The 12,366-nt window shown below is 39.3% G+C and overlaps 1 protein-coding gene across 2 annotated transcripts in view; it reads left to right on the forward strand.

Moving 5' to 3' along the window:
- MYO10 (myosin X) overlaps window positions 1-12,366 on the forward strand; it is a 164,934-nt gene that overhangs the window by 139,204 nt on the left and 13,364 nt on the right. For both annotated transcript variants that reach the window (XM_075052455.1, XM_075052454.1), the window contains 6 exons: window positions 706-829; window positions 2,692-2,935; window positions 5,230-5,325; window positions 8,693-8,786; window positions 9,555-9,610; window positions 12,004-12,146. In XM_075052455.1, coding sequence (XP_074908556.1) covers window positions 706-829; window positions 2,692-2,935; window positions 5,230-5,325; window positions 8,693-8,786; window positions 9,555-9,610; window positions 12,004-12,146 — 757 coding nt within the window. The remainder of the gene's footprint in view (window positions 1-705; window positions 830-2,691; window positions 2,936-5,229; window positions 5,326-8,692; window positions 8,787-9,554; window positions 9,611-12,003; window positions 12,147-12,366) is intronic.

Consider the following 12,366-nt stretch of genomic DNA (forward strand, 5'->3'; position numbering starts at 1 on the left):
GGCTTTACTCCTACAAATATTTTTTTGAAGAATATGATTTCCTCTACCACTCACAGAATACTTCTGTGAGAAGTCTGACTGGGAAAGTGAAAAAGTATTTCAGCAACACTGACTTATTAGAAGGAAAATGTGAACACTGATCTCTCTATTACAGTTGAGGTAATAAAAACCAGTCAAAGAGCCATCATAGTCATTGGGATAAGTTGCCAGGTCTTCCCTAAGAGGAAACACTTTTAGCTGTCTCTATTGAGGCCTCCTTCCTGTTGCACGGCTCTGGATGTGTGTCAGATACAGAACAGAAATTCTGATTATTTGGGGTGAGGGTGGAGGAAAGCTATTACCACAGCATGGGGAATATGTTTCTTTTTCAAGACTTTTCTAAACTGTTACCCACAGCACTTTGATGATGGAGGGAGGTAGCACGACATGGCATACCCTGGCCACGCTCTTGCGAAGGGATAACTTCCCTGAGCAGCTACAAAGCTGTTTCGTAGATTTGTTACATGACGTGAGGGCTAGTGTGTAATCAAACAGTTCAAGCTGGAACTTACTACGATGTACTCCTTCCTTTGTTAGCTGGATGAAAAATGAGGAATCACGTCCTTCCAATACATTATAAAGTGTTTTAGCTGAAGACTCCTAAACCAATTTTATCTAAACTCCTTCCTGAGAGATCATTTCACCTTTATTTCCTTTCTTCTGTAGTTTGAAGACAGTGAAGAAGATTTTGACTCCAGGTTTGATACAGATGATGAACTTTCCTACCGGAGGGATTCAGTTTATAGCTGTGTCAGCCTGCCCTACTTTCACAGCTTTCTGTACATGAAAGGTACTGGGTGAATCAAAATTCACTAAATGTACAAAATAACCAGAAATATTTATTATACCTTGCACTCCAATTGCTGTAGAGTTAAGCTATTTTCTTATTTTTCAAAGGGTGATGGAAAAGTAACTTAACTTAATTAGAGCTGCTCTCAAATTAAGTTACTTGCAGTGGCTTACATCTAGCAGTGTTTTTCCCCTCTGCAAAGAAACATCAACATTTTGGGCTGTCTCTGTTTCATTTTATGTCTTTGCTGGCTCATAAACAATAGAATATCCAGTATAAATATAACAAAATAACTCACAAAGTCAAATTTTACCAGATTTTGAGGAAAACTGGTTCCTGCTCCCAAAACGTTGTAACATAAACAGCATTCTACATTGCAGACCAGTTTTACTGACCTCAGTTGACTTTAATTTTGGATCCTGTCATGGTTTAACCCCAGCTGGCAACTAAGCACCACACAGCCGCTCGATCGCTCCCCCCACACCCAGTGGGATTGGGGAGAGAATCGAAAAAAAGAAGTAAAACTCGTGGGTTGAGATAGAGACAGTTTAATAGGACAGAAAGGAAGACAATAATAATAATCAGCATAATAAAATTACAATAATAAAGGATTAGAATATACAAAACAAGTGATGCACAATGCAGTTGCTCACCATTTGCCAGTTAGTTCCTGAGCAGCAATCCCCCCAGGCCAACTCCCCCCAGTTTATATACTGGGCATGACGTCCCATGGTCTGGAATACCCCTCTGGCCAGTTGGGGTCAGCTGTCCTGGCTGTGTCCCCTCCCAACTCCTTGTGCCCCTCCAGCCTTCTTGCTGGCTGGGCACGAGAAGCTGAAAAACCCTTGACTTGGTCTAAACACTACTTAGCAACAACTGAAAACATCAGTGTGTTATCAACATTCTTCTCATACTGAACCCAAGACATAACACTATACCAGATACTAGGAAGACAATTAACTCTATCCCATCTGAAACCAGGACAGATCTGAAAGACACAAGGATATATGTAGCAAACGGGCAGAGAGACTGAAAGAATATACACAGGAGTTCTCTGGTTAAGATTCTTGGGTTTATCTTCTAATGATTGATAGTAAATAATAATCTAGATGAATCCTTGTGTGATACCCATCACTAGCATAACTAATTTTCCTGGAATAGGAACAGTGATGAATGTGCTCACAGCTATCTTTGTGTGAAAAATAACAGTCATCACTAGCATGGCATTTACTTTCTGACATAGCAGTAATTTTTTGTGGAATGACAGGAGTACCTTGGTTTGGTTAAGATTTTTATGACTGTGATGTAACTAGAGTGCAAGGTGTATCATCTACCGTGTAGTCACACTTTGGTGTGACTGAGCTCACACTGGTATAGTTTCTACTCCGAGTATAGCTTTTTCAGGTTTTGTGGTTTTGACTTGAATATTGTTACCTCTTAATAACCTGGAGAAAGGAAAGAGTTTAACACTAAACTTTTCTTAGATTATTGTTGAGATACATTGAAAACAGTGTTAAAGATCTGATTCTCATATGTGGTAAGACTTCTAAATAATTTATTATTTATGATATATATGCTATGTATAAGTATATATAATTATATACATGTTACATGTATGTTTTTGTTATATAGAGATTTATTATAATTTGTAATTTGAAGGTCTTTAGATTGCCAACAATATTGGTGGCCTTAAGGATATGCAAAAATGAGATCTTTGGTTTCATGGCTTACAGCAGAGACTCAGTTTAACTGCAGCATTGTTGGTCAGCATCTTCCAGCGTTGGTTTGGTCACAGCTTCTGTTTTATAATATAATTTCTTTGTCTTAACTGCATAAAAACACACATCTGTCTGTCTTGCCAGGTGGCTTAATGAACACATGGAAGCGACGCTGGTGTGTCCTGAAAGATGAGACCTTCCTGTGGTTTCGTTCCAAGCAGGAAGCACTTAAGCAGGGTTGGCTTCACAAAAAGGGGGGTGGATCATCTACGCTTTCCAGAAGGAACTGGAAGAAACGATGGTTTGTCCTCAGGCAGTCCAGGTTGATGTACTTCGAAAATGACAGTGAAGAAAAGCTAAAGGGTGCCATTGATGTCCGAACAGCCAAGTAGGTTTATCTGTTTGCCGTAGTTCCTCCTAAAGACTTCTTGGGGCTTAGTCTGGGAAGGTGTCGAGTGCCCTGCCTTCAAATTGTGTGAGGGCAAGCATGACAGTGCGTGCGATGAAGTTACTGAAAGCAAGTGTTGTCCATACTTGGCTCTCTCTTAAGTCTACAGAGCGCTCCAGAGCTACGCCAGTGCCAAATACTTCAGAAAACTGCTGCTATAATGAACCCATCCATGCTTTCTCCCAGACTAGAGGCCCTACTTAGTCTGTAACGATTCCCAAGGCAATATGGGGCACGTTGCCAAGTCCATAGCTGCAGGCGAACCTAGAATGAAGAGGGTGGAATTAATAGGCCCTGAATATATTTAAGTTAGCATGGGTCAAAGCTGTATCTTCTGTATGCATTTACGATTTTTTTCATGTTTGAAATAATTGTGGTCGTGGTAGAAAAGTCTTTAAAATGTGTATATTCATTTTTAAAAAAAAAAAATTACTAAACCTAACTTAATAACTGATGTCTTGCTAACTAAAGTTCCTCATGCCTTAAAATTCTATGCTTCCTGAAGCATGTATCAAAAAAGTTTTCTGAGGGATGGTACTTTTCCTTCTAAACAGTCAGTATGCTTTATGAACTTACGGATTATCTAATTTAAAAATTAGAGTGTGCTAACATTGGTAGTCTCATTTCTGTATAAAAGTGTACATAAGCTTTCTTCCAAGGTAGAGAAAAATAGAAATGGCTGTAATACTTGGTTCCACTCTGCTCCTTGTAATCTGCAGCTATCCATTTTATTTTGTTAATTTAACAGAGTACTTAAACTTAATTGAAAGCTTAGATTAATCTTTTCTTTGGAAGTCCTGGCTTGAGCCTGATTTCAGGCAGGACGAAGTAAATGGTTTCAGCGAGCATCCTGACTTGCTCTTGTAAAACCAATGGGCTGCTGGCTGTCAAGTAAATCTCTGAATTTCTGAAACTGAAGTTCCTACCACAATTTTTTTTTGGTGGAAACTGAATTTGACTCTGTCCCATGTACCCACAGCATTTATTTAGCGTATTTTTCGAATATGTTTAAACCTTTTTTTTGTTGTCACCACATTGTTTCATTGACTGTGCCCTATAGAAGTTCTTTGCTGAATGTACCTTTAAAATTGTCAGGTAAAGGTTGTTGAACCTAACTTGAACTTTAGGTTCAATCAATGATTAATTGTGTATAAAGTAGCTAAAAGAAAGGGTACTTGTATTAAAGAGCTGTATGTCATGAGAAATAAGCAATAGCTTTTCTAGGTAACTAATATTCACTGAGTGCGTTCCTAACATATCATGTGACTTATATATTTCACCACTCCGTATTAGGGACCCCGTTCAAATTAAATAAATCTTAGGCTGATTCACTTAAAACACAGAAAAGGGGGGTATTCTGTTGGACACTGTTATTGGGAGGGAAGGAAACCAAATTAAAGAAAACAGTACAGAATTATAGCTTTTTGTTTTAATAGCAGGTAAGTTGTCCTCACGAGTCTGATAAGCAGAGCTTGCATATATTTTTATAGGATAGAGATTTATGAGAATGGTATAGCTGATAAGTATAGCTAGTTAAGGAAATAATAAGCCTCAGACAAATACAGTAAAACAGCAGAAAGGAAATCAAGTTGATTTCTTAAGCTTCAGGAAAACCTGATGTAATACTTAAATTACTCCTTAAAAATCTTGTGCTTTGTGGTTCATGACTGTTTAATATATCAATACTTAGATGTCCAAACAACAAATTAGAAAGATGTAATTTTTCAGCAGATGAGTACTCTGCTTTCTCTGGAAGCCATGTTTGGAATTGTCTTTATGCTGACTCACAACCACACAGAATCACTAAACCAGGTTTTGTTTGCTTTTTGTTTTTAATCTTCCAAGAGCTTTATTTTTACCACTCCAAAAATTACTTGGGTATGCAGTCAGTTCAGAAATATATCCATTTCTCAACGCAGTTATCCTTGCCTCTCTTGAGGTTTGATAATGCTTTTTCTTTAGTTTTTGTTAAAACAGTAACAGGATAGTCAACTTGGTATAGTGACATTCATAATAGTTTGAATATTTGTACCGTATAGGCAGAAAGCACTACAACTATAGTTCGGTGAATTAATACTGTCTGATAAATCACATTGTGAGTCTTGCAAATGAACCTGATTAAGGCTGACTGATGTTATTTTAAGTATCAGTAGTTTGTGAGCTTCTCAGCAGAAGAGAATTTTCAAAACGTTGACAATCTCTAATGCTCAATCTTGGTGTTTTCTTCTTTTCAGAGAGATTGTTGATAATACAGGCAAAGAAAACGGTATTGATCTAATAATGGGTGATAGGACCTACCACTTAATTGCTGAGTCTCCTGAGGATGCAAGGTATGAAAATCATCAGGCCTTTTTCTTTTTTTCCTCCTCCTTTTTAACCTCTATGCCATTCTGACTCATGTTTGTCATGAATTTGTTTGCCCACTGTCACAAAATATTCAAGCTGTGTTAAACATGTTGCATTTAGCACTTTTTCAAAAGGCCTGCTGAGAAGAAAATCTTGTGGCAGAACATTACTGGGAAGAGTCAGACTGCCAATGAAAATTTGCCTAGAATTTGGCTGTTACCCATTTATTGCTAGCAACTTTCTGAAATACAGTATGTCTGTAGAGAGGCAGTCATCAGCCATTGATGCTTGTCTTGTGCATTACCCTGCTGTGTTTAGCTGCATATATTAAATCAATATATAAGACCCTGTAATCTGCCTGAAATAAAGTACTGTTCTTTAGGGTTGGGGTCTGTTTGCCTAAGCAGAGCCTAAAATTTTTTCCAATAAAAGTTGTAATGTGGTCACTGGATTTTAGGGTGAAAGCGTGTTTGTGAATAAGAAGGGCGTGCAAGAGAGTCTTTCCCTTTCTGCTGATTTAAAAAGGGTCTTCCTTTTGTAGCTAAAAGATCCATATCAAACTGTAGAGGGAGGCTGGTAGGTGAGGAGCAAGCTTGACCTGTCAGATCAGTTGTAGTACATCCTTTTAAAAAAATAAAAAATCCCCACACTGCAGTTCATATGAGATAATAATATGCTTGCCCATAAAAGTCAAGTTTTAAATAAAGTGAACTTAGTAATCAAAGCTTGTTACCCACTGCCTTGCTGCCCCAAGGCCAGAATACAGGATGCCTATGTCAACATCACTTGAGCTACTTTGCTCTGAAGCCTTGAAAGTTGCTTTGTATTCTGTTCTTTTTAAAGGTATAATACCTTCCTATATCACAGGACCCCGAATATAAATTTAGCAATGCTTACAATGCAGAATCATTCCTCATTTTTTAGGCATCCTTAAAATTACCCTTGAAATAAGTTATGAGCTTTCCAGCAGTTATTGTTAAGATTCTTGTGTGATGGTAGTATATTTTAAAATGAAGGCTTAGCTAAAGTCTCTTCTATTAGACTTGTGTACGTGCCCTAGGGACCAGTAAGAAATTATCAGCGTAAAGACTTGTCTGTTGTCGTGCTTCTCTCTCATTTTTTTCGTAAACATGGACGAGGAGACACTATAGGCTATTGTTGTGTATAGTACACATAACATACCATCCAGATTAAATTACTTTTTACCAGTGTATTTCATGTTTCTTTTTTCTCAGTCATCCCAGGAGACTTTAATGAGGGAGATGTGTAAGGATTTGCAGATAGGCTTCAGTCAAAGCCTCGTTCATGTTTGGCAGTGTTAAAAGTGAAGAACAAAATTACTGGACTGTGTTGGTTTTGGATCTGCTGTTGAAAAAAATATTTTGTACGTGGGCTAGATATAAATGAAGGGAAAATACAAGAGAAACCTGACACACCACCCCCCCGCCCCAAAAGAGGAATTACTATTTTGATTGTGGAAGTGTATTTGAGGAAAGAAGTAATGCTTCAGTGGGCAGCCGTTGCTGAGGGTTTATTCCTTTCAAACCCCTAGTCTGTCTTTTTCCCTATTCTTGGGTTCTGGGACTCAGCTGAAAGACAAAGGAGGTCCCGAGAGGGAGGAAAGCAAAATGAGAGTAAAATCTGCCTTTGTCTTTTGCAAAGTGCCGTGATTAATTTTTCTCATTGTTTACACAAAGGTTACATGAAATCATGAAAACTCTGAATTGTTCTTTAAAATCCAATAAGAAAGTATTACTAAATGTGCATACAGTGCTATAAAGTCTTTTTTTGTTGTTTTTAAATAGAAGATTGACATTTAAATACATTTGCAATTCCTGAGTCCAAAAAGAAAAGCTGAATTTAATTTGTGGGAATTTTTTGGTAGGTGGGGTTTAGTTTGCTTCAGCTGATGGTTCCTTCTCTCTAGGTGACCCTTCCCTTGTTTCGAGGGGTTTTCAGTGACCTTGTCGTACATCAGCAAAGTAAAGTGTTTAGCACAACCTCTCTGTGGGTATCTGAGTCTTAACAAAAGAATCAGAACTCAGTATGTTCTTATCTTCTTTATCGTCAGGCTCTCTAAATCTTTGTTTTTCTTCATGCCTTGCATTGTTTCTAATGAAAGCATAAGCTGTTGGAAAGGATTTAGGATATGGCAGTGATGGTACTGTTCAACAGACTACACCGTTTTTCTCAAGCTATTTTGGCAGTTCGGTTTCCAGATAGCTGCGTTATGGGGAACAGTTGGCTTCTGAATGCTGGAGTTAAGGAGGCAGCACGTCAGGGTCCTACGCATAAATTCTGTGACTACAAGCAATTGCAGAAAAGACAGCTTTATATTTAAATCCAGTAGTTTTGCATTTGTTTCCTCAACCTGGTGGTGGTGGAGGAGCCTCCGGAGAAGAGCGAGGAGTCTGTTTTAAAGGCTGGGCTTTTGAGCCCTTTGAAATCTTGGCCCCAGGTGGTTTTCATTAGAATGGCAAATTCGTATCTCAAAGAATGGCATTCGGGAACCTGCCCAACAGGCCAAGCTCTGCCCTCCATTTCAGTGGGATTGCTTAGAGCAGTTGAGCTTTATCATGTGCAAGTGCCAGGAGGGAAGAGGTTTCCCAGAAGCAGAAGGTGTGGTTGGAATTAAATCCTCCTGCGACTGCTGCTCAGCACTAGGGGCCGAAGTACTGGAAACCTCTCTGCCAGTTTTCCTGTTGTGGATGTATACAAGGCCACAGGAGTGGCACAAATTGGCGCTGGCTCGACTTCACTGGTCCTTCCAGCAGCTGGATTTTCCAATGCTCCATAGGGAACAAAAAATGTAGAGATATTTGCTTGGGGTTTTTATTCTTTTCCCCCCCTCTCAGTTGTGCTTCTACAGAGGACTTGATGGGCCTGGACGGTCTTTGCAGAAGTATCACTGTAAGAAACTATTACCAGTCACACTATCGGTGCAGCAGAATTTATAATCTGAAGGTTGGGTTTCCCCTTAAAGGCTTTGTGTGTAGCTACTAATGTATTTTTTTCCAGATGAAATAGGTGGAATGTGTTACAAATACTCCAAGCACTCAGATGTTTCAGTGTGCTTACTGCCAGTTTTTCAGGGATCCCACTTTTTACAAGGTATTTGTCTTCAGGAAGAAGGGTATGACGTGAGCTTGGATGGGAGATGTGGAGGGGTTTGCTTGTACCCAGTATTACTTGCACCGACGTAAAGCCTTGCTGCTTTTATGCGTGTTGACAAAAGGAATCTTAAGCAATTTCAAAAACCTGCAGAACCTGCTAGATCTCTGCAGAGCAAAGGATACAGAAGGCTTGTGCAGAAGCAACATTTTACTTACACTGCTGCCTTTCTCTCCACAGCCAGTGGTTTAGTGTACTGAGTCAAGTCCATGCATCCACAGAGCAAGAGATCCGAGAGATGCATGACGAGCAGGCAAATCCACAGAATGCTGTGGTAAGTCTAAATCTGAAGAACTTTTCAAGGAAAAAATTTTCAGAAAACAGGGGCACTGTGGTGGCCACAGCTTCTGAGTCGCAACCTAGGCCTCCTTAAATGCGGATTTAGCTGTGACACTGGCTAGAGGCTCCATGTAGCTGTACAAGAAGAGAGTGACTTCTGCTTCCTCTCCCATCATTCACCTTGATGAAAAATGAGTGGTGATTTGGGGGCTGTTTTTTTCTTGTCCAGTTCCTTATCACACCACAGTGTACGCTTGAGTTTCAAGTTTTGCAAAGGTACAGTTAATAAGTAAAGTAAAAACCCAGGAGTTGAAAATTCTGAGATTTCTCTGGTTCTGCATTTATCATTCTGTACAACATACACTGGGAATAAATGGGATACATTTGGAACCTAATGCCAAGCAAAGGGAAATAAAAACTCCTGCTTAATGGCTTCAGAAGTTTGTTCTGAGCAGATGCCATTTATGTTGGGATGGCACTTTTAGGTGAAAAGTTCAAGCAGGTTTGGAAGCATCGAAAAATAAGAGCAGTTTTTGAGCTGCCACCAGCTTAACTAGAGATAATCTTTTACTGGTTCTGTTTCTCTGGGTCTTTTAGTTTTCCCCTCTGCAGTTTTAATGGTTAAGAGAAACTGATGCCCAAAGCTGCAGTTCATTCTGCTTGATCAAAGCTGCTGCTCCTGTCAACCGTCTCTGAGAAGAGTACTGCGAGTAACGTAATAGTAAATGTCTTCCTCCTTTTCTGGTTGGATATTTGTTTATAGGGTACGCTCGATGTAGGACTAATTGATTCTGTCTGTGCTGCTGACAATCCAGATAGGTAAGTCAGAACCATGCCTGGTGACTTTCTTTTTCTCCTTTCTCTAGCCAAAATCAGATGCTTTATACTCTAGTCTCTATATTCTACTGACCGACCATGCATTAAACCGATTCATTATTGCCTCCCTTTTCATAGTCCTAAACACCACATGTTAAAACATGGAATAGGAATGGTGGTGGGTTTTGGGGGGGGCTTCACTAACTCCCCTGACACTGCTTCATATAAGAACTGTTCAGCTATTAAAGTGATCCAAAAGTAGAAGATTAAATATTTCTGTCATTTATACAAGTAATGCTCCTGAAAGAGAGCAGCTTATTTTTGAGTACTTTAGCAGTATAGTAGGCAGAAAAATGTGTTTATTTTAACATTTTTCTGTTCAGCTTCTCACACAAGAATGTTGTCTTCTACAGGGATGGGAATTATTTCCCAGAATAAAAATGTCTTGTAACAAAGACAACAATGCAGCATAAAACGTTAACTGTCAGGATATTCTTAGTTCTTGAACTAGTTACAGTGTTTTGGGGGGATAAAAAGCAATCTGGGTTCAGGCTATGACTCTGGTTGTAAGGTTACTTCCTGGCTGTGAGGTGTTATTTGCACTGTGGGAGTTCATTCCAGTCTCCTCATTGCACGTGTGTGAAACAGCTGGGTTTAAGTTACTGGTTTGTCCTTGGCCTGCCAAGATCCTGATACCACAAGTAACAGTGATTATACGCCCAGGTTTCCTGAACGATACAACACAAATGTCTAGAGCTTTCACAATTTTAAGTTAGAAAGGCACTTCTGTAAGTATTTTTCACACATTTTTTTTCTTGTAATTTTTTTTTTTTAGCTGTCTCAATCTAAATAAGTGATGGAAGGTTTTTCAATTAGGAAACGAATTTGGCTAATACAGGCAATAGATTATTTTTATCTTGAGACGTAGGAACCCACTATTGCAAGCTCAAAAGAGAGAAGCTGAGCAGAGCCCTTTGAATCTGTATTCAGAAAGAATCCCAAGAATGGGGCTTCCGTCATTTTCCTAAACCAGGGAGGAGGAGAAGGGAGCCTGGAAGGTTGGCTACTGTTGATCATAATCTCCTGCTTGATCTACCTTAGTTTATACCTTAGCGCTCTCCTTTTTCAGTTCCCTCGCTACAGCTCATCTGTAGCTTCTGTCCTGTATATCATATTTTCCAGCTTTCTAGAGTGTGCTTCATGTAGCTCAGTCTAAAGCTTCACACGTTTTAAAGCATGGTCACAAAATTGTTCTGTTTGGTTCCCGTGCCCACTTGTTTCCTCACCCACGACTCTTCCTGAATAATGTAGCACTTCAGCACCACAGTGAGTGTGACCAAAACGTGGGATTCTGATCACTCCCTTACCCCTTCTATGGCGCTGGTGAGCACTAGCTGTAGAGAACTGTTAGGTAACTTTTAAGAGAACTTAAACACTTCTCATGTTAATTGATTTATTGTAACCTCCCTTCACACAGTTTTCTAATTTTTCCTCCTATTAGTTTTATTTACTTTTTTCTTCATCCCATCATCCATCTAGCTTTTATGTGGCACACACTGGTTTTGGAGAATGGTGTCATACTTGGGTGAACCTCTCCATCCCCATAAACAATTTTTTGATTGGTTCCAATTTCCACCCAGTTACCTTCTTGCAAGAACTGTAAAAGAAAGGCCCGCGAGCTTCTCGTGCATGGGGTGGCCCAGACTGCATCATTCCCATTTTCTACATCTGATACAGTTCTTAAAAACTGTGTGTGTTCCCAAATGAAAAAATTAACGGTAAAGGGTTAAAGTAAGTGTTTGTAGGCTGAAGAACCTGCCTTTCTAATCCAGAGACCCATCAACACAGTTCACTGGGGCTAGTTCTTCATGCTTCAGTGAATCCTGGTGCAGGATTGGGTAAAAGCCAGACTCTCATTAAAAATAGATTGTATTCTCTGCGAATTGGGTTGCACTGCATTAAAAATAAAAGAATCTGTGTTCACATGCTGCTTCACTGTAGACCTTTGTAAATTGTAGTTGGTTTTAGCTAATGTAACTACTGAAGCAGACAGTCTAAATAGATCTGACCCTGAAATAGAGTTCTGATTCACATCCAAAGCTGATTAGAGATTGGAGGTTTTTCTCACCATAGATTTATTTTGAGATAGGACAAGTTGCAATTTAATGTAAACTTTCCCACTGTTCACAGCCCTAGCATTTTGGTGTGAATCCAACATAATTGAGTCTTCTCAAATGCTTAATTTTTTTTAGGTTTAGTGGTGTTGAAATAAATGCTTTAGAGGTGGACAGTATTTGTCTGAAGAGAAAATGCAAACAATGGACAGTGTTTATGGTTATGGTGAGTGAGGTAAACAGTACCTATGTTGATTGTAAAGCCTTCATTTCTTTTCATAGACCCAATTCATTTGTGATCATCACTGCTAATCGTGTTCTTCACTGTAATGCTGACACTCCTGAAGAGATGCATCACTGGATAACGCTTCTCCAGAGGTCAAAGGGGGACACTAGAGTGGAGGGACAAGAATTCATTGTGAGAGGTAAGAACGGAGTAGGACAGCAACAAAGTAAATAACATCTATTAAGCTTCGAAGAGATTGTTCCCGCAGTACAGTCTGGGTAATATGTCAGCACGGTAGTGTTAGAGCCTCATCTTTCTACGGTGGAGTTTACACACAAATTAATACAGCTGAAGTTATACTCCTGCTGTGCTGTGTAACAAAACACTGTAACGATGACAAAAGCATTTTTGTAAGTTGA

This window comes from Buteo buteo, chromosome 20 (assembly GCF_964188355.1).
Source record: "Buteo buteo chromosome 20, bButBut1.hap1.1, whole genome shotgun sequence".
NCBI classification, from domain to species: Eukaryota; Metazoa; Chordata; class Aves; order Accipitriformes; family Accipitridae; genus Buteo; species Buteo buteo.